The sequence below is a fragment of the Ascaphus truei genome, chromosome 2 (genome assembly GCF_040206685.1).
Source record: "Ascaphus truei isolate aAscTru1 chromosome 2, aAscTru1.hap1, whole genome shotgun sequence".
NCBI lineage: Eukaryota > Metazoa > Chordata > Amphibia > Anura > Ascaphidae > Ascaphus > Ascaphus truei.
In genome coordinates, this window is record NC_134484.1 from 402,119,628 (window position 1) to 402,141,719 (window position 22,092).

The window sequence follows — 22,092 nt, forward strand, 5'->3', positions numbered from 1 at the left end:
CATGGCTTGTTTAATCACAACTAAGTGTTGTTAAATTAGCAAGAGCACATATCTGAAAGGTATTTAGCTAGTGCATCTCAATTTGTATTATTTAGTTCTGTTAATCAGATGCTTGGCATTCCATTGAAGAAATAAATATTTTCATGCCAAGGGGATATTACAACAAATTGACTCTCCGTCCTTCCCTTCTCTCCCCACAATCTTGCATGCCTAGGGGAGGTGGGATCCCTTGTCGAGTATTTCCATGTGAAATCTTGCATCTTATTAAACAACATGTGAATACCTAATTTTGCTAGCTCTTCATATGCACACTGTCTAGTTTTGCAAAGCCAGAGCCTAAACTGCTGTTTTTTCTCTCAGTTTTGACATGCGAGAACTGTTAAAATTAATACGGCTACATTGATTTTCACACAGAAATCCAATTTCTGCAGTTAAATGAATAGGTTCCATGAGTAAACATTGTATCTAGAATATACTTTTACAGTTAGTCTCTTTTTGCCAAAGATAAATATAAATTAGAGTGTTTTATTACTCCCTACATTATAGCATAATTAAACAGAACAGTGTTTTTCTGTGATTCTTGACAAAAGAATAATATACTGTAATAAAATGATTACACATTAAAAAATAAAATCAAGCAATCAAAAATAAACTACATAATAACAGTCTTAAAGCTCATCAGAGTAATCAAAAATATATATTTTTCACCACTTTATATACTATACCTTTAATTCCTTTTTTATATGGGATTACTATAATGAAGTCTTATTGTATTGTGCTGGTACTGAGTACTATTACTGTACATACTGTCTATACTGTATATACACTACATATTTGTATTACAGTACTGTATATCATGCTTAGTAATATGGATCTCTTCTTCACTTTATTTGTATTTAAAAGGGATCATTTTCATATTTGCACTAATTTCATATGTCATCTAAATAGAAGTAAAATATAAGTTTTTAGAAAATACACATATACAGTACCTGACAAACAGCTGCAAGATATCACAACTTGTACTGGTCTTGTCATTTTGCATTAGTGGGCATTTTTAAGGCAAAATACAAGTAGAACAAATCGGTCTAGTATTCTGATACAGTACATGAAGGTACTGATTCTTTGCCACCAATGTGCTGTGAATGTTCATAGCTTAATGTTCTCACAGAGGGCAATTAACTGAAACCATGCAGATTCTTTTCACTGGATGTCAAAATACAATTTGCTCTTAAATCTATTCACTTTAAAATGTTACTATTAAAATCAGCATGGAAATAAGAATTTAATTGAATTTACTTTGTGTTCTAAAAATATATTCAAGTATAAAAAAAGTAATTTTCTCAACTTTGCTTTCAGGTTTAAGAATGAAATATACTCAATACTAAGCAAATCAATAAAAAAAAAAGACAAGAAGGTAGAAATAGCACCAAATGATAATTGTACATATTTAAATATTTTATTAATATAAATTTATTTCAAAATCTTTGTTTAGTAAAAACAAAATGTTGGTAGTCAAATGTCATCAAATGTCATCAAAACTTAGGTATAAATTGCATGACGATATGGGTATGCTTAAGTACTATTTCTGCCATCTTGTCTTTTCCTTTAATACTTTTTGTTATCATTTATAAGCTCAGCACCGCCACACTTCTGCTTAGCACCCCCCCTCCCCCCTGTATTTTTCCATTCCACTCACTCTTCTCCCTCTCTGAGAATTTTACCTGAGGGGAAGGCACCCCGGCTTTGGCGGGTCAAACTTCCAGTATTAGTCAGCTTTCAAGATACATTTGGAGGGGGTTGACTAGAGAGGGTTCTGCAGCTGAAAAGAGCTGGGACCCCTTGCTACATGGAGGCCTTTGCAACTCAACGCAGAAGTTTGGTTTGACTTTCGGCAAGTCAACCAAGCCCCCTGGTGTCACCGGGCCAAGGACTCTTGTTCCTGCTCTCCCCCTGTGTTGGCAGTCCTGATCATATGATTTGAATTTTAAGTGGTGTAGTTTAGAACTAAGAAAAAGTTTTCACAGACAACACTGGTTCCTATAAAGCAATGAGGAAACATCCATTTAATCACATCTAGAAAATGCTTTTAATTGATTCTTCTAACAATAATTACATAATTCAATGTTTTGTTTTTTTATTTCCTAAAGGAATCAAGATGCATTCAACATTTCTGAAAGAGACAACAATGAGAAAACCAATGAGACACTGCTGTTTATTGCTAATTATTCTCCTAATTGTAAGTAAATCTGTTGACTGGCGAGTGATATTTTTAGGACCATTTTTAATGAATTTGCTGAAGATAGTGTCTTGGTTTTGAATTTGGAAGCACTACTGTATATTAAATATTCACGTTTAATGTATTTTCTAGTTATCATGCACCAACATTTGACTGGCATCACGTCATTTTTTCTGCCCAGCTTGCAATTCATGTTAATGAATACTAAACACTTAGATGTTTGTTTTTACTTAATTAAAATTTGGTGTATCCAATTTCATGCATCAGGCCTTGCTGACAATACAAGGAATGTACATATCAAGCTCCAGTACCTGCTGTGCCTAAGTACTTACATGGATGTTCTGCACGTCTCTTGTAACTTTTGTTTAATAGCATTTTGTTCTCAAGGTAGTTTGCTACAAAATTGCTTTGTTTGTAGACATTTACATAGTCGTTATATTGGATCTTCATCTTTTATCATAATAATTTCACTGCTTTGTGTGCTAAATGTTTATTTAGATGCTCAGATACAGAATGTATATGTGTATATACATATATATCACTTTTCCATTTTACGCTGCATGCAAGAGTGTCTGGGTGTATACAGCATATACAGTAATCACAAACACACAGCCCATGTAAGCTCAGAACCCAAACCCAACAGCATATACTGTATATCTGAGTCAAAAAGGAGTGCCACTGAGGTTTTGACCTCAAGTAATATAACAAAAGACAAAAAGCCCCAGTGCTACATCCAATATGACAAATTACAGTATATAGTTAAATACTTGTGTTGTTCTTTTCATAAGTGAGGGTCATTTAGTTAAATTGTTTGGCCAAAGCATTTTAAGTTTCCAACAACGTGACGGTATGGCCTCTTTTACAAATCGTAACATTACTGCACCCACAAAAGGCTCTCATAATCTCACTAATGGAGGGGGGACTGTCTTCATAGACTGGTCATTCACAGGTGCTTCACAAGAACTGCCATTTAAAAAAAATATATTTGTAAACAATTTGAAGGTCTGTGACCCCTCCTCCCTGGTTTCAAGCTCGCTCATCCCAACTTTTAAATTGCAATTCTTGTGAAGCAGCTGTGAATACAGTCTATTAAGACCGTTCCCCCTTCATTTGACAGATTCTGAGAGCTTTTTACGGGTGCAGTAAAGTTACGACTTGCAAAAGAGGTGCTACCTTTGCATGATTTGCAAGCTTAAAATGCTTTGGCCAAAGAATTTAACTAAATGATACTCACTTATGGAAAGAAAAACAGATACGTTTTTTAACTACTGTATATTATTTGTTATATTGAATGTTCCTCCTTCTCCTTCCGTGCACCCCAAAACTGGAACAACCTACCAGAGACTCTCATATCCACCACCAGCTTAAGTTCTTTCAAATCTAAGGCTGTCTCACACTTTAATCTGGTCTGTAACTGTTTCATAAGCTCATAATATATATTTTCTTTAACTGTGCATGCAATGTCTTGTATATAAATGTATACCTTGTTCATTTATGTAACTGTATTTGTAACCATGTATTATTTGTTTTACTCTGTGCCCAGGACATACTTGAAAACGAGAGGTAACTCTCAATGTATTACTTCCTGGTAAAATATTTTATAAATAAATAAATAACTAAGGCTTTTTGTCTTTTGTAATATGATCACATTACTGTGAAGGAAGCTTTAAAAAAAAAAAGTGCAGTATGAACCAATGTAAACCACCAAAAGTATTTCTTATTTATTTAAATTTTTATCTATTATGAAGACTCTCTTGTGCCTTTTGGTGCTGGTTTCCAAAACAATGTGTACTTTAAAGCAATAGCTTTCAGACGTTTCCAGTGGCCTGTGTTAGAGAAATGGCAGCTGGAATTTTCTCAGGAATCCACTATGCATAGAAACTGCAAAATCGTATCTCCAAAAACTACAAATGTGGATATTCCTACAAGACACATGCACGTACAGCACAAGAATTTGGAACTAATTAAATACGAGAGATCATTCTGTTCAAAGCACCATGTTAAAACATTTCTGTGATCAATAACTTTTATTCTAGTATTATGCCTGAGTGAAAAAAAACAATGTGCAGCTGTGAAAACACCAGCAAATATCTGTCTAAAAGTGGTGAAAACTGTAGGTTATGAGGTTTTTCTCCTCCCGCATTTTCCTGCAGACAGCATGATGTGTCAACTGTACTTTCGCTGTTGTCCATATTTACTTTTTATTAAGATAGCAAATTTAAATGTAACTGTAAATTCAAATGCACAAAAAGTTCTATTTTTTATGGAACACAGTGGTTTGTGGATACTCTTTTTCATTTAAAAAGAGAAGCTCAGGGAAAGCTGCGTTGCACCTTTGGAAGCGTCTTTTGAAATCAATAAGTCAATGACAGAGTAACCTCGTCATCTACCATAAGCAATTCAAATGAAGGTTTGAACTTCCATTTTTCTAAAAATGTACTTTATATGAAACATTTTTTTAAGCCAAATTCTCTCCAGTGTCATGTAAACAATATTACTAAACTAACTTCTGTGGAATCCTTGGCTACTTTCTTTTCTGACCACTAACTGTGATATTGTGAAAGTAATGTAAACATATTCTAAAACTTGAAATGCTAAGGTAACTAAGAGATTCGATCATAAGCTGTTTAATATTACGACTGTTAAGAAAAATCCATTAAACTGTGCATTTATTTTGTCTACAAAATGGTAATTATATGTGGATTATAACAGTAAATGGAATGTAGAGCAACTCCAGATGGGATTGTTCTTATCAGGAAAATAATAATTAAAAAGATGATATCATGAATGGTACATTACATTTTTAGTTGGATTATGTAAATAAAATTAATGGGGAAAATAAGTACATAGGTATGATCTGAAATATTTCAAGGTGACAGAGTAAAAGTCTTATTCGCTAAATATGATTTCATATCCCTACAAAACAACAAAAGAAAGATGTTGCAGTGTCGAAATATATCAGATATAAAAATATATTGAAATACAGTAATACATTTAACAGAGTAAATTAATATCAGGCATAACGTCATAGTCATAACTCAAAAGAACATATGCAAAATACTAAAAAAGACAAAGTGGCATCCTTCCAATGGAGCAGAGGAGGTGAAATGATGTTTCAGGGTACCAACCACTTCATCAGATAGTGCCGAAGGATTCCATCTTTTGTTGGTTGTAAATAGGGCCTGATGCAGTTAAAAAAAACTCTCCTTGATCCAGCCCCCTGGACCTTCAAGAATGCCCATGCAAGGGGGGCGGGGTGGATGGAGAGAAGGCGTCAGGCCCTATTTAAAGTCAAGGAAAGGTTGGAACACTCTAATTCTGAGAACTGTCACAGATGCCTGCATTTCAGACTAGGTTATTCATTCATGCAAGATTTATTTTCTGTTCTGTTTGATACATTATAGTGTGCAACAATATGGAAAACTGGAATGGACCATTATTTTCTCTTGTTTGCTCTTTCATATTTTTCTTCCACATTGGGATATAGGTTCGGCTCTCTCTTACTTGGTTAAATGAAGATAATCCCTTATACAGTGTACCACATATCATTGATCAACGACCAGATACAGATTGATTTATAAAATAAATATACGCCTACATACAGTATTTATGCAAATTATTATTTTATTTTTTTACATTTATTTATGTCATATACTGTATGGACTCTTCTACTCCATAACTGTTAAGATCTTTCTTTTCAATGCAAACAGGGATGGTTGTAATATACAGTAGAGGCAACTCTTATTCGAACAAAAACCAGTGGCAATTCCCCAAAAAACCCAGGAAACACCCAGGTACATTCTGAATACATGCCTTAAACTTTCCTTAAACTAGCCCCAGCATTTCTGCATTGATTAATGGCCTATCAGATTAACAGCGGGGGTCCCTGGCAGTCCCATTCAAACTGAATTGTACTGCCAGGGATCCCTGCTGTGTTAATCCTATGGGTCGTTAGTCAATGCAGAAATGCCTTAAACGTGCCTCAAACTAGCCCAGAACATACCCAGCACATACCCAGCACATACCCAGAATGTAACCCGGCTAGTTTACGGCAAATGTTAGAATAAACGTTGCCTCTACTGTATTGTTGCATAGTAGATTATGTTGAAAAAATCCATGTTTCTCGACTTCAACCTATGTTACATTTAATCAACTGAGATATTCACCGTATATTTGTATTTATGTTGATCCAGACAAATTCAAACAAAAAAACCCCAGTGAAACATTTGTCAATTATGTCTCATTTCTATTGTAAACACAATTACCTCATGTCACATTTTCCATCCCTTTTATTAAATAAAAATACATTATGGGACTGGAAAAAGTACTCCATATCAAATGTATGGTCTTATTAAGGATGTATGCAATGGCAAAATGATGCTGTCTTCTCTTTCATCCATACTGTTTTACAGTACAGTATGTATGATAATTTCTTATTAGCCTACTGCCTGACATTGAGCACTATTGCTAATTCTGCAGTCTATTGTCAGTTCAGGCAATGTGACAAATTAGGTGCCCTGATACTAAATTTTCACTATATTTTTAAAACATTGCTGTTGAACCTGTGAACAAAACAAGCACTGTAACATTTCTGGGATGTGCATCTAGAAGTACATCAGCAGACTCCCATAGGAAATCACAGTGTACATGCACAGTTTTATGAAGCCGCACTGGTTATAAAAGACAGCAGCACAATTGGTTAAACTCATATGTGTTAAATTAAGCTAGAAAATGTATATGTTAACTGTTATGTGAGACCAGGACAATTCACCAGGATCAAGGCACCAGTAAGGACAACGGAGTCAAATAAAAGATATTTATTCTGGCGTGAACAGCAGACACAGACCAAATAACAAAAAGAGCTATAACTCACCAAAACATAGGTTTCTGGGGGAATCCTAGCTATCTAGGTGCTGGTTGCCACTTCAGTAGGCTTATTCAGTCTCCCAGACCTCCGGTATGCAGTTCGCCACAAAGCACGTTCCAAATATTTTGCTCGCCAGCTTCAATCTCAGTATCTTCAGCAAAGTTCCACAGCTTCTCAGTATCTCCCAGCAAACCGAATGTCCCAGTGCACAAAGCAAGTTTAAATTTCCCGATTGGATCGACATTCATTCTTTGGTGCCTCAAAGCACACCATTTAGTTGGCTTACACACTAACTACAGGGCAGTCTCTGAGGAGCTCAGATCGGGTCCCGTTTACATTGGTCATGACCCCGTCTGCCATGCTTTCCTATGGAGACAGGGAAACAATCACAGCGCATATGTTATGTGAGGACCAATCACAATGCAAGGACTCCCTTGTTGTGGCCAATCCAGACTGAGGGTGTGACTGTGCAGCCAGGACGGCCCCCAGGGGAAGGCTTATAGGAGAGTGGGAATTTCAAACTGGCCAATCAAACAGGGCTCATAACAAGCAACGGTTCCCTATGCCGGCCAGTTATCTCCCGCAAAGATAAGTGCCTCAGTGTCTGGGGCAGACAAAGGCTCTGCTCTTTGGACCAACGTTTCCCTTCAGACATGAGGGCTGCCCATCCCACTCTCCTTTTGTCCCCAACACTGCACGTCCCACTTCTCGTCTGTTGAGGTTGCAAAACATATAAGGGAAATAAAGAGGTTTTCCCAAAAAAGATCCCCAATTACTGCACAACAAAGCTGAACACAATAAGTCATCGCGTTGACGTCGTGGAGGAGGAGCTAGGGTGAGATTGTTCCTGATCACTGCGGATGGGATAGCTAGAGCCGGGTTACAGCGGGGCTATGTTTGCACTGTGATCACAGAGGTATTTGCCTGCAGCATGGATAGTATGTCCACTACATGCTGACAAGCCCTGATTGCGTTGCAGATGATCGGGAGTTAAATTGATGGAGGGTGAATTACGGGTATATGAGTAATTAGACTGTTGGAGGTATAGGCGTGACATAGGAGTTGAATATACACGCTGTGTTACATCTGATTATTGGTATATGAATACTGCCTATATGCTACCACCCACATCAATCCTCCAGGTGTACTTTACATCCAGTATACTGAGTATTACACTGGAATTGCAATGTATACGTGGTCATCTTTGATGCGCTGTGATACACCTTTAACCACTCAGGCTATGATTGCTAGTTATCAAGTTATGCTTTAGGACAACTATATATTGGTCTTTTAAGCTAGAATTCGTTATTAAGAGTTCAGCTAACCATCTGTTATCACCCATTGTGTCTCAGTAGTAGATCAGGACATGTAATTAAGGGAAGTATTAGCTGATATTTTACTGGGAATTCCCTTGTTATCCCTTAACCTCACTCTTCCGTAAATAAGTGTTTTAATTGGTTTTAAGATAGTTAGAGTCAGTGTTACTGCGTCGAATATAGCAATTGTGAATAAAGTATTTTTTATTTTTTATTTTTAAATCTGCATTTGGTGGTAACTGTCCTCCCACAGTGTTGGGAGCGGTTACTTAATGGTACCCCATACAGCCCATTTGTCTACATTTCTAGTGGGTATTTGAACCCTGACTTATTGTGTTCAGCTTAGTTGTGCAGTAATTGGGGATCTTTTTTGGGAAAACCTCTTTATTTCCCTTATATGTTTTGTCTGTCATTACCATCCCTTTGCTCCAGCTGTAACTGAATATTCTATGTATATATTATCTATAATAGTGGTGAGCGGTATCTCATAAAGTTATATATATATATCCCTTGACATGCAGGATGGTAAATTTGTACAGTTTACAGTACACAGGAATACATTGAATAAAGATTTACACATACAGTACAGTAATACATAGTAAAACACAAGGTTTTGGGTCAGATGAGCCACAAAAGGTGGATCTGGAGGGGACATCCTAGGGAAATTCGTCCATCCCAACGAATAGGGGCAATGGCTGGGCTTAATCTTTAATATGCTAGATATTTTGCCCCATATCACATTAGCACTTTGACTGCTGTTAGACTTCTGCTGTAGTATTAACACTGTAGCAGCCAGTGTCAACAGCTCGTACAAATTGTAGGAAGGTTTAACCTAAAGGAAGGAAACAAAAGAAAACAGCGCACAACGCCAAATAGTGAAGCAAATTCAACAATATATTATAGAATTAAAAAGGGGGTAATATATCTGCGTACATGAAAAAAGTTGGTAAAAGGCATGTAGTGTGTATCACACTGTTTACCACTCGGCAGCTGTTAGCTGTAGATTCAGGTGCTTGCTTCCCTCTGCTGCTGCAGCTCAGTTGATTCTGGGGCAGGACTTCAGTCTTTTCACTCCCAAGGGGATTTCCCTTCATGCAGCCAGGTTCAGCAGCTGGTACTGGGGCTCGGTGAAATCGCTCCTGCTTCCTGGCCAATATGAAGCTGCTCCTGTACCTCGGCAGGTGTATCCTCTGCACAGAGGTTAAAACGCAGCTTGCTGCTGTCTACACAGCAGTGGTGGATTCAATAGGGAAGTTTGAACAGTCTTACAAAGTCTCTCACAAGTGTCCAAAACAGCACACAGGATGAAATAAAAACAGGACAGGCCAACACATAGACAAAGGCCAATGTAAGCAGATATAAGGCAATAAAATGTTACATCCAACTAGTTTCGTAGAAGAAGTAGTTAATTCTACGAAACTAGTTGGATGTAACATTTTATTGCCTTATATCTGCTTACATTGGCCTTTGTCTATGTGTTGGCCTGTCCTGTTTTTATTTCATCCTGTGTGCTGTTTTGGACACTTGTGAGAGACTTTGTAAGACTGTTCAAACTTCCCTATTGAATCCACCACTGCTGTGTAGACAGCAGCAAGCTGCGTTTTAACCTCTGTGCAGAGGATACACCTGCCGAGGTACAGGAGCAGCTTCATATCGGCCAGGAAGCAGGAGCGATTTCACAGAGCCCCAGTACCAGCTGCTGAACCTGGCTGCATGAAGGGAAATCCCCTTGGGAGTGAAAAGACTGACGTCCTGCCCCAGAATCAACTGAGCTGCAGCAGCAGAGGGAAGCAAGCACCTGAATCTACAGCTAACAGCTGCCGAGTGGTAAACAGTGTGATACACACTACATGCCTTTTACCAACTTTTTTCATGTACGCAGATATATTACCCCCTTTTTAATTCTATAATATATTGTTGAATTTGCTTCACTATTTAGCGTTGTGCGCTGTTTTCTTTTGTTTCCATTCTCTTAGTGTGTGGGGGGTGCTGAGCCACCCCTGCGTTTACAGCTGCAGACGCCATTATCCCCAACACGGTTATGTGGCACTTATTATTTAATGTATAATTATCTCACTGTGGGAGTTGTGGTTTAATTTTTTATAATTTTTTTATCACTAAATTGATGGTATAGTCACTGCACTGTATATATTTATACATTTAAACTTTATAGGTAGTTAGGTAGTAGCGCACAGTTTTGTTTTTTGTGTTAACCTAAAGGAGACTTTAAACTAGGATGGAGAGGGGAGGGAAATTAAACAGATGATGAATTAAACAGAATAGATGAGGAAACAAGGGGTTATGGAGGTAGAATGGCAGCAAGTGCTAGTTTGACAAGCAGCGAAACACTCATAGTAAATACAGACAATACTAGAAAACTTCTAAAGACTAAACCAAGTTTGCGCAGAAAGGAAGTAGCAGATAAGATAATAGTACAGGCTTGAAAAAAACTTAAATGCATGCTTGCTAATGCAAGAAGCCTGACAGATAAAATGGGGGAGCTTGAATTAATAACTGCAAGGGAGCAGTATGTTATCATAAGCATTACTGAAACATGGTGGGATGAAACTCATGACTGGGCAGTTACTTTAGAGGGTTATTCCCTTTTTCGGAAGGATCGAGCAAAGAGAAGAGGAGGAGGAGTATGTTTATATGTTAAACCGGATCTAAAATCTATTATAAGGGAAGATGTTTATGAAGGGAATGATGAAAATGTAGAGACCTTGTGGGTAGAAATTAGCAGTTGAGGTAAAAGTATAAAGAACATGTTTGTAGGGATATGCTATAAACCACCAAATATCTGTGAGATTGAGAAAGCAAAATACTTTTGCAAATGGAGAAGGCATCAAAACTAGGTCATGTTTGCATAAGGGGTGATTTTAATTATACAGACATAGACTGGGGCAATGAGATTAGCATTACAACAAAAGGATGCTTAAAGACAATTACATGACCCAAATTATTGTGGAACCAACCAGGAGAGGGGCAATACTGGATTTGGTGATATCAAACAATGTAAAAGTAATAACAAATATTCAATTCCTGGAACATTTGGGTAACAGTAATCATAACATGTCTCATTTTAAATAAATTATCAAAAAAATGATTACTTGGGTTCTACAAAGACCTTAAACTGTATGTAATGGTGTTTCCCCACCCAATCACAGATTGTGGCCATTACAGGGTGTATGGTGCATATACATGCTGGCAACAGGAGGGCCGAGTCGTCCGTCGATGGTAGTGGGGACACAGGAACAGGCTTCTGGGGTTCATACCCACATATATTCTTAGCAGTGCAGCGTCTCCATCTGCCGTGGACTCCAGGAACTGAAGGTGATCTTCCACGGTAGAACTATTACCTCTCCCCCCAGTAAGGTCACGCACCAGGCAGGAGGTATATTGCAAACAGGAAAGGATTATTATTACACTCTGCAGTAACAGTTACTCAGCAGTCTTCTGCCGGATACAGTCTGTCAGTATTCACTGGATGATGGTCCCTGAACCGCCACTACAGGCCAAGGGCACCCGCAGCCATCCTAGCTCTTTCCCACCTCCCTAGCAGAGGCAGAGGTATGGTCCACACTCACTCTCAAGAAAGGCAGTATTGTACTGCCGAAACGTTGCTTTTCATGGCACATTAAACCTCCTTGATGATTTAGACCGTGTGCCTGCTTCTTCATTACTACTGCCCATAAGTACAGCCACAAGGTGGGCACCCTGTTGTCCCAGCTACAACAGGATGTACCACCCCCTGCTATCACTCAAGTGCAGTACCAAAGGTGAGGGGGAAAACCCCATACCAACTACTGGCAACCTGATAGTACCAGGGTTTACTGCCAGCCCTAGGTCAGAATAGTAGCCAGGGGGGGTACCACGCTACATTTAGAAATGCAGATTTTAATAAACTGAGGACCAATCTACAAATAATACTGTGGGATGATGTTTTTGCAGGAAAAAATATAGAAGATAAATGGGCAGTCTTTAAAACATTGTTAGAAAAGCCCACTCATCAGTGTATACCCTTGGGTAATATGTAAAAAAGAAATAAGTCAAAACCAATGTGACTAAATAAACAGGTAGGGGAGGAAATGGGAAAGAGGCGGCAGACGTTTAGACTCTTTAAGTCACAAGGGACGGAGGCATCGTATCAGAATTAGAAGGAATGTAACAAAAATTGCAAAAGGACAATCAAATGAGAAAATTGATAATGAAAAAAGGATTGCAATTGAAAATAAGATCAATCCTAAAAAGTTCTTTAAGTACCGTAATAACAAAAAAATGAGAAAAGAAAATATAGGACCCTTTCAGTGGGCAGGCAGATTATTGGAGATCAGGATAAATCAGAGGTATTAAACAAATTCTTTGCCTCTGTGTTTACCAGGAAAGAATCCATTTCAATTGTAGTGCCGCAGGAGGAAGCCACAACCTCCATATTAATGAAGAATTAGTTAACTGAGGAAGAAGTTCATAGTCAGCTTCAAAACATTTAAGTAAACAAGGCACCTGACCCCAATGGCATACATCCAAGAGTTCTCAAGGAGTTAAGTTCAGTATAAGCCAAACCATTACATTTAATATTCAAGGACTCAGTTTCCACAGACTCAGTACCAAAAGATTGGCGTAAAGCAGACGTGGTGCCCATATTTAAAAAGGGAGCTAGATCACTACCGGGGAATTACAGACCTGTAAGCCTGACTTCAATAGTGGGGAAAATACTTGAAGGTTTAATACGGGATAATATTCAGGAATACCTAATGGAACAAAATTATTAGTAATAGTCAGCATTGATTTATGAAGGATAGATCATGCCAAACTAACCTTATTTGTTTCTTTGGGGAGGTAAGTAGGAATTTAGACCAAGGTAATGCAGTTGATCTGGTCTAATTAGATTTTGCAAAGGCTTTTGATACGGTTCCACACAAGAGATTGGTGTACAAAATAAAGCAAATTGGACTCAGTAAAAATATATGCACCTGGATTGAAAACTGGTTAAAGGATAGACAACATAGGGTTGTTATAAATTGAACTTTTTCAGGTTGGGCTAAGGTCATGAGTGGAGTACCTCAGGGATCGTTACTGGGACATCTGCTTTTTAATTTGTTTAATATTGACCTTGAGGTTGGCATCGAGAGCAAAGTCTCCATCTTTGCTGATGATACTAAATTGTGTAAGGTAGTAGAATCAGAGCAGGATGTAATTTCTCTCCAGAAGGACTTGGGGAGACTGTAAACTTGAGCAGGTAAATGGCAGATGAGGTTTAATACAGATACATGTAAGGATATGCATTTGTGAAGCAAGAATAAGCAGGAGACTTACAAATTAAATGGGGATAAATTGGGGGAATCCTTGATGGAGAAGGATTTAGGAGTGCTTGTAGACAACAGACTTAGCAATAGTTCCCAAAGTCATGCAGTAGCTGCAAAGGCAAACAAGATCTTATCTTGCATTAAACGGGCAATGGATGGAAGAGAAGTAAACATAATTACAGTGTATGCCCCTTTACAAAGCATTAGTAAGACCACACCTTGAATATGGAGTGCAATTTTTGGCACCACTCCATAGAAAAGACATTATGGAGAGGGTGTCGTAGACTTTACCAAGACCCAAAAGCGATGGTGAAACTCCCAGGGGGCAACCTACAACGATTCAATATTAAAAACGGCACAAGACAAGGATGCCCCTTATCTCCTCTCCTCTTTGCACTGACTATAGAACCCCTGGCATCAAAAATTGGAGAAAATGTTGACATCCAAGGGATAGAGATTGGAAACAAACAATACAAGATATCTCTGTTCGCAGACGATATAATCTTAATTTTATCCAAACCCTAAATTTCTCTCCCTAACCTCCAGAAAGAACTCCAGGACTTCGGTAAAATATCAGGATATAAAATCAATAACGACAAAGCCGAAGCTTTAAACTTAAACCTGCCAGAGCCAGAGGTGAAACTGCTTTAACTAAATTTTAATTATCGTTGGAGTTCCTCATACATTAAATATTTAGGAGTTAATGTATCCAGGAACTACCAGTCCTTATACCAATACAATTACCCAGCCCTATTCCGGAAAATTAAGAATGACCTAGATAAATGGGAAGGGTACCAAATATCATGGATCGGGAGAATGATCTCGGTCAAAATGAACATACTCCCCCGATTGCTATATTACTTCCAGACTCTCCCGGTCCACATCCCTGGCTCAGAATTGAAAAATATCCAGAAACAAATATTCCATTTTATCTGGCAGGGCAAAAAAAAAAACAGAACCGCTAGGTCAGTTCTACTCACATCAAGGTGGAGAGGAGGCCTTGGAGTCCCAGACATCATAAGATACTACAGGCCACCCAATTGCGACATTCTTGGAGTCAGGAAGGAATTTAAGTGGGCAGCGGAATTGAATATAGTTATAGACAGAGAGGATTGGGAAAGTATATGGGAATCTGCTTCAGGAACTTCCATATGTACCACGACTAAAGAAAACATATATAAAATATTGTTCCACTGGTATCTTACCCCAGTCAGATTAAGACAAATCTACCCTCTGGCCTCCGATCTATGTTGGAGAGGCTGCGGACAAAAGGGGGACATGGCCCACATTTGGTGGTCATGTCCAGAGATTCAGAAATATTGGCTAACCATACAAACTATAATTACAGAGGTCATAGGCCTCACTATACCTATTGATCCGCTGACCTACTTATTGGCCAGGCCAATAGAGAATATTGACCGCCCAACAAGAAAATTAATCTCCTTCATTCTCACAGCGGCTAGATGTGCGGTGGCCGCCTCATGGAAGAAAATATCAACCCCTCCCCCCCAAGCAAACAGTAAAAAAAAGGATCCATGAAGTAATGCTCATGGAAAAGCTTTCAGCCTTTCTGAAAGATCCACAACGTCCTTTTATAAAGTTTGGGAACCATGGCTGACTCAACCTACAGGATAGAAATCCCCACACATAAAAAACAAAAACAGGGGGTGACCAAAGAAGCAACAAAAAAAGATGCGGGTTAGGGTACTGGTGGACGGATAAGGAGGGGGGGAAAACATAATCCTATGTACCTTTGTGTTCATTGCTTCCTAGCCTTGCAGTCTTGTCCTATCCTCTTGTTCGCAGCTCTCTGTTATTGACCCGGCTTGTTTTGGACTCTGCTCTTCTGTACTCCTGACCCCGGCTATCTACGACAATCTGCACCTCTCCAACCCCGACCTCAGCACCCATACAATGACTATTCTCCTCTCTCCAACCCGGACCCCGGCTAATAGTACCTGCAATGATCCGTTCCTCTCCAATCCAGACCCCGGCAAGTATATTGACTATCCGTACCTCTCCAACCCAGACCTGGCTACCTTGACCAACCTACACTCCAGACGCACCCACGCAGCTGTGGGTGGTGATTATATCAAACCCCACCTCGGCTCCGTGGTCACGCCTTGTTTGTGGTGAACACATCGTGACAGGAAGAATGTTGATCCAGGGAATAATCCGATTGCTAATTCTTGGAGTCAGGAAGGAATTTATTTTTCCCCTTATGAGATTTCATTGGATGATATGACACTGGGGTTTTTTTGTTTGCCTTCCTCTGGATCAATAAGTAAGAATTGATATAGGATAACGTATCTGTTGTCTAAATTTAGCATAGGTTGAACTTGATGGACGTACGTCTTTTTTCAACCTCATCTACTATGTAACCTATTTTCTAATTCTTTGAAAAGTGGGGGAAAGTCTAGATTAGTTCTTCTGTAGAGATAATGTTGTAGATGATTAATTGTGCTATTATCCGGTATTCTAGATTTTATATTGTAATAAAAGATATAAATGTGCACCTGTCTTGTTACAGTATTTGTGTCAAGGTTGTGCTCGCCACAAACCAGGGTCGGACCGCGTGGCTGAGGTTGGGTTATATAAGCACCGACCTTAGACCGCGCAGGCTGATCCAGATTGCGCAGTTCGTAGTCGTACATAGCAGGGTCGGGACTGGAGAGAGCAGCGTAGTCAATGTATGAGCCAGGGTCAGGATTGGAGACATGATAAACGTAGTCCAAGCAGGGAGTCGGCAACAGGAGATCAAGCAGGTCTTCCTGCTTCAGCGAAATTGCTGCAGGTCAGGAACGGGGTTTGCGCGAGTGGCATCCACGGCCCATGGCGCCGGTCTCAGGAAGGAGAAGGCTGACCGGAGTGGGCGCACCACCAGGCAGTACTGGTAAACCAATGCTTCAGCGCAGGAGTCCTGGACGAACCTGTGCGGGGAGATAGAGCTATAGACCTCAGGACTCAGAGACAGGCCTCTGCTATGGGAAGGGCAGCAGGCCTCAGGAAACAGGGAGCTGAAGTTACGCTGGAGATCCACCGCTTTAGCACAGGATCCAGGACACGGCCTCTGGAATGGAGAGAGAGCAGCAGGCCCCAGGAACCAGGGACTAGGAACATGAACAAGAAACATGAACATGAACAGCAACAAGGCGGCCAAACAGGTAGCTGTGGCAAACACAGTGAACATCCAAGAAAGATTATGCTCGGCAGAGAAGCATTGTGGGAATGCTGTATTTAAAGGTCAGCGAACCAATAGCAGAAGGAGCGTGTGACAGCATAGCTCTAATGACTGAACCCAGGCTGGGGCTGCAAGTCATAGCTTGTATAGCTGCTGTAGATACCAGGGGGAGTGTTCCAGGACTGCACAGGTCTGTAAGGCAAGGTAAGCAGTAAACTGAGGTGTGGATTCCTTACAGTACCCCCCCCTCCCCCTTCAGGTGAGACAACCGGACGAACATAACCACTCCTAGAGTTGGGGGACCTGGAATTGTTCCGAAATTGTCTAGGATTGGGGGTAGAGTCGTGGTCCAGAGTCTCGTGGGCACTCCTTTGCGTACCCCCACCCCCCGGTGAGAACTGCGGCCAGACAGGGCCATCCATGGGTCTCAGGGACATTGAGTTGTTCCTAATGTGCTTTAGGCGGGAAGGGGATCCGTAAATGAGCAGTTCATTGGCGAGTACCGTTCTAGGATATGAGAGTGGTGGTAGAGAAGTCATTGGTACGTGGCTCGCCACGCGAAATGGCTTGGAAATCCAAGGCTATGAAGAACCAGGAGGTTCCGGAGCAGAAACGGCAGAAGGACCCCCGCTGGGAGCCCAGTCCCTAGTAATGGTACCAGAGTTCAGGACAAGCGGCACTGATAGTTGATCGAGTATACCAGGGCGACCCTCCGGACAGCCAAAGTTTTTGCTGACGTCTGCACGTAGGAATTTGAGAGGATCTTCTCCTCCAGAGGTTTTCCAGGTAGTGGTCAGCGAAGGTATAGGGTGGGTGGGAGCATTGCCAGGTATTGGTATAAAAGATGACAAGGCAAGTAGTAAACCAGGCTTAGGGACCGAAATCTTGGGGTACGTACTGAGTATTTCCAACACATAGGAAATAACAGGAGCAACAGAAGGTTCCGGGAGGGATAACCATGGGTTCGCAGAGGCAGAGAAGCAATCAGCAGTGGAACTCCCAAATACTGTAGAACCCTCAGTGAGATATAGTATTGTCTGGGGAGTAAAGATCACAAGTCAATGGCAGCGTGTAAAGTTCTAGAGACAATAGGGAGAGAAACCCCATACTTAAAGTAATTCTGGGGTACTTCAGGAACCACCGAAAGGTCAGTGAAAAGAAACTGCCCTCCCGCACTGGAGATTTGGAGCGCGGCAAGGGTTACTTCAGATATGGCATCAGAGTCCGGGGAAGGTATGCTGGTCCTTGCAGAGATTAGAACAACCGCATGGGGCGGACTACGTGCTGCGATGAACTCCACGGGCATCATACTTGTCATAGGAGTGGGAGTAGGAATAGGCTTTGGGGCTTTAATATCTGGAACTTGAGAATCAGGCAGTGCACGGGCAGCAGGGGGAGGGGAGCTAGCATCTGGAGCTGAAGTCTGTACTTCAGTAACAGGGACCTGAGAGACTACAAGAGCAGCAGCGAGTAGAGGAATAGAATCCGGAGCTGGAGGCTCAGAATCTATAACAGGAGCATCTAGCACTGCAGGGGCACTGGTAGGAGAACTAGCGTCTGGAGCTGGTGCCTGGGAGTCAGTGACGGGTAGTGGGGGAGTAATGATGGGAGTTAAATAGACAATAAGCGGTAAGTTGGAACTGGGGAAACTCTTAATAGCAGAAATCTTAGAAGTAAAAAGAGTCTTATCCAAAACTGCAAGGGCCCTAACAACAGGGGTACTTGTCATGACAAAATCAGAAATAGGTATGTTTACTAGAGCGAAAATTCTGATACCGGAACTGCTAGTCAGTGATGTGGGTGTCTGGGTTTGAATAGTGAGAAAATCAGATACAGTGGTAAGTGACTTAGAATCAATCACGAAAGTTCTAGGTTTGCTGGACATGTGTGAGAAAGTACCCTTTAACACAGGAGTTTTAATTTTAGCCCCAAGTAACCCAACGGTTGCTGGAGCACATTTAGATGTAGTGCTAAGGGACTGAGGTTTAGCAAGGGAAGGAAAACAAAATAGCTCAGATTTAAACACCTGAATTTGTAATGTAGGCAGGGTGGTCTCTGACTGTACTAAGGGGGTGACGACAGATACGCTGATCTCAGGAGGGGTTGCTTGGGCAGAGGCATCAGGGGGACCAAAAGCAAGGACGGCCTCTATGGAAAGAGATTCCGAATACGAAGGAAGGATTTTAACTCTCTGAGTAGCGGGACTGACAAGGCAAATTTCAGAGAGGGGGGAAACTGTGTACAGGCTTCTAGCTAGCACATATGAAAAAGCATCACTTTTGAGTGGGAGCAGTGTGTCAGCAAAAATTCCTGGGAACTCAACAACTTGAGCCTCAGGAGGGGCATAAAGACCACTGTTCGCTTTTAACCTAGGGTTTGAGAAGAGGAGAACACAGAAAGTACAAGGGGGGCAACCACAACTGTGCTGGTCTCTGAAGTGGGTACTTGGGAAGGAGTGTCTGGGAAACCAGAAATAACTACAGATTCCATGACAAGGGGACTATGCGCTGAAGCAGGGATCTCAGCTCTCTGAGGGACAGACTGGGTCAACGAAATACCTGGGAGTGGGGATTCTGTGAACAGGCTTAGGGAAAAACCTGGTTCTTGAATACATTTAACTGGAATCAGTATTTTAGCAGAAGTTTCAGGGGACATGGCAGCGGAAACTTGAGCTGAAGCAGGGGAATTATAGCAAAGAATATCCAAGGACTTCGCAACCTTAGGGGAGTCATTCAGTGCAAACTCTGCTGTCAGACTTGGGGATTCATTTTCTGATGCTAGAAAGGACGCATTAGCCTGGGGGCAGCAAGGATTTACAGAGGTTAATACAGGAAAAACCTCAAGGGTTAAGTCAGGCTGTGCCTGAGAATCAGAAAAAGAGAAGCTAGCCTCCGAAAGTGGGGTCATAGGGGGTTCAGCCTCTGGCCCTAGGGACCTAGCATTAGTCTGCGGAATACAAGGGTTAACAATAGGGCCCTCATAGAGCAGACTAGCAGGGGTTAAAACAGAAATAACCTCGGGAACAGAGCTTAGAAATTCTGAGTTAGAAAGAGAGGGCAAACAGTGTTCATTCTCTGGTGCTAGGAGAGACTCACTGACCTGGGGAATGCAGGGATTTACAGTGGGGAACTCATAGGCCTGACTAGCAGGGGTTAAGGCAGATATATCCTTGGGGTCTAAGTAACGGGAGGTGCAATCAGGACTAGAGACCATGGCCGCTTCTACCTTAGGGGGCAGTGATAGTGGGACAGTTTGGTCTCTTTTTGAGAGGGAGGTACCCCCACAGGTTTAGCAACAGGACTGGCAGTACAGGGGAACTGCCAAGCAGCAGCGTAGCTGGTGAGGAGGGGATCCTGTTCTTTTATGCAAATATCCAATGTTAAGGAAAGTACATGGAGCGTATCTTGAGTCTGAGCCAACATGAAGACGGCGTCTTGTTGTACTACGCGAATGTCCAATGATAAGGCCAGGGCATATATTGCCTCTTGGGCGTCGGCCAGTTCCACAGGGTTCACATTATCCCAGGTTAAAGTGGAACCAGGTGAGCGAACACAAGAGACCAGAGACTGTTTAACGTCCTTGAGGCTGTAAGCCTTACTAATGAGATCATAGCGGCATTTTTTTTGCAAAGGGGTTAAACCTTCATACATAAACTGATCTTCAATCAAGGGTAGTATTTAGCACAGATACTGGTTTTTAAACTGGGACTGGTCCGCAGGCTGGGACAGGATTTCAGATAGAAACATACCAACCTTCACCACAGGGCGGTCTGAGTTTGTGGGGCCGAGCATACTGTCACGGTTGTGCTCGCCACAAACCAGGGTCGGACCACGTGGCTGAGGTGGGGTTATATAAGCACCGAACTTAGACCACGCAGGCTGATCCGGGTTGCGCAGTTCGTAGTCGTACATAGCAGGGTCGGGACTGGAGAGAGCAGCGTAGTCAGTGGACGAGCCAGGGTCAGGATTGGAGACATCATGGAAAACATAGTCCAAGCAGGGAGTCGGCAACAGGAGATCAAGCAGGTCTTCCTGCTTCATCGAAATTGCTGCGGGTCGGGAACGGGATTTGCACGAGTGGCGTCCACGGCCATGGCGCCTGTCTCAGGAAGGAGAAGGCTGACCGGAGTGGGCCCACCGCCAGGCAGCACTGGTAAACCAATGCTTCAGCGCAGGAGTCCTGGACGAGCCTGTGCAGGGAGAGAGAGCTACAGACCTCAGGACTCAGAGACAGGCCTCTGCTATGGGAAGGGCAGCAGGCCTCAGGAAACAGGGAGCTGAAGTTACGCTGGAGATCCACCACTTCAGCACAGGAACCAAGACACGGCCTCTGCAATGGAGAGAGAGCAGCAGGCCCCAGGAACCAGGAACATGAACAAGGAACATGAACATGAACAGCAACAAGGTGACCAAACAGGTAGCTGTGGCAAACACAGTGAACATCCAAGAAGGATTATGCTCGGCAGAGAAGCATTGTGGGGAATGCTGTATTTAAAGGTCAACGAACCAATAGCAGAAGGGGCGTGTGACAGCATAGCTCTAATGACTGAACCCCGGTTGGGGCTGCAAGTCATAGCTTGTACAGCTGCTGTAGATACCAGGGGGAGTGTTCCAGAACTGCACAGGTCTGTAAGGCAAGGTAAGCAGTAAACTGAGGTGTGGATTCCTTACAATTTGCTGAGCTTGTGCATGATAATTATAATAATGAAAAATAATAGTAATAATAATAATAACGTATTTCTCATACAGCACTGAGAAATTTACTCCCAATGGAAATAAAGTGTGATTTGTGGTTCACCTGCATCAGAGAGTACTCACCACTAAGTTACACTTTCAGCCCCATATTGTTCCATCTGAATAATACGAGCATAATTCATAAAAGGGTTATGATCCTTTACAAGTCCTTTTCAATTTTTTTTTACCAATCAAAAAGTTGAATTTGCTGATCAAAACTACTGGGTTAGTTTCCTTGGATCATTGAACCCCGCGGGTTAAGACTAGCCTGGGTCTCCTTGAGACGGCCTACGTAGCCTCACTGGTACTCCAGAGGTTAATGACTACTTTGTATATTGCAATGTAGGATTTTATTATTTGTACATGCTATATATGTGGTTTATTGCTATGTTGTATTTGTATTTGAACTCTGACCTAGATCTTTATCACAAATGCAACACCTACTGTATGTGC

The 22,092-nt window shown here is 41.4% G+C and overlaps 1 protein-coding gene across 2 annotated transcripts in view; it reads left to right on the forward strand.

Annotated features, from left to right (window-relative positions):
- The window catches only part of CALCR (calcitonin receptor), a 379,531-nt gene that overhangs the window by 138,776 nt on the left and 218,663 nt on the right, over positions 1 to 22,092 (forward strand). For both annotated transcript variants that reach the window (XM_075587337.1, XM_075587336.1), the window contains one exon: positions 2,148 to 2,236. In XM_075587337.1, the coding sequence (XP_075443452.1) occupies positions 2,156 to 2,236 (81 nt within the window). In that variant the 5' untranslated portion in view covers positions 2,148 to 2,155. The remainder of the gene's footprint in view (positions 1 to 2,147; positions 2,237 to 22,092) is intronic.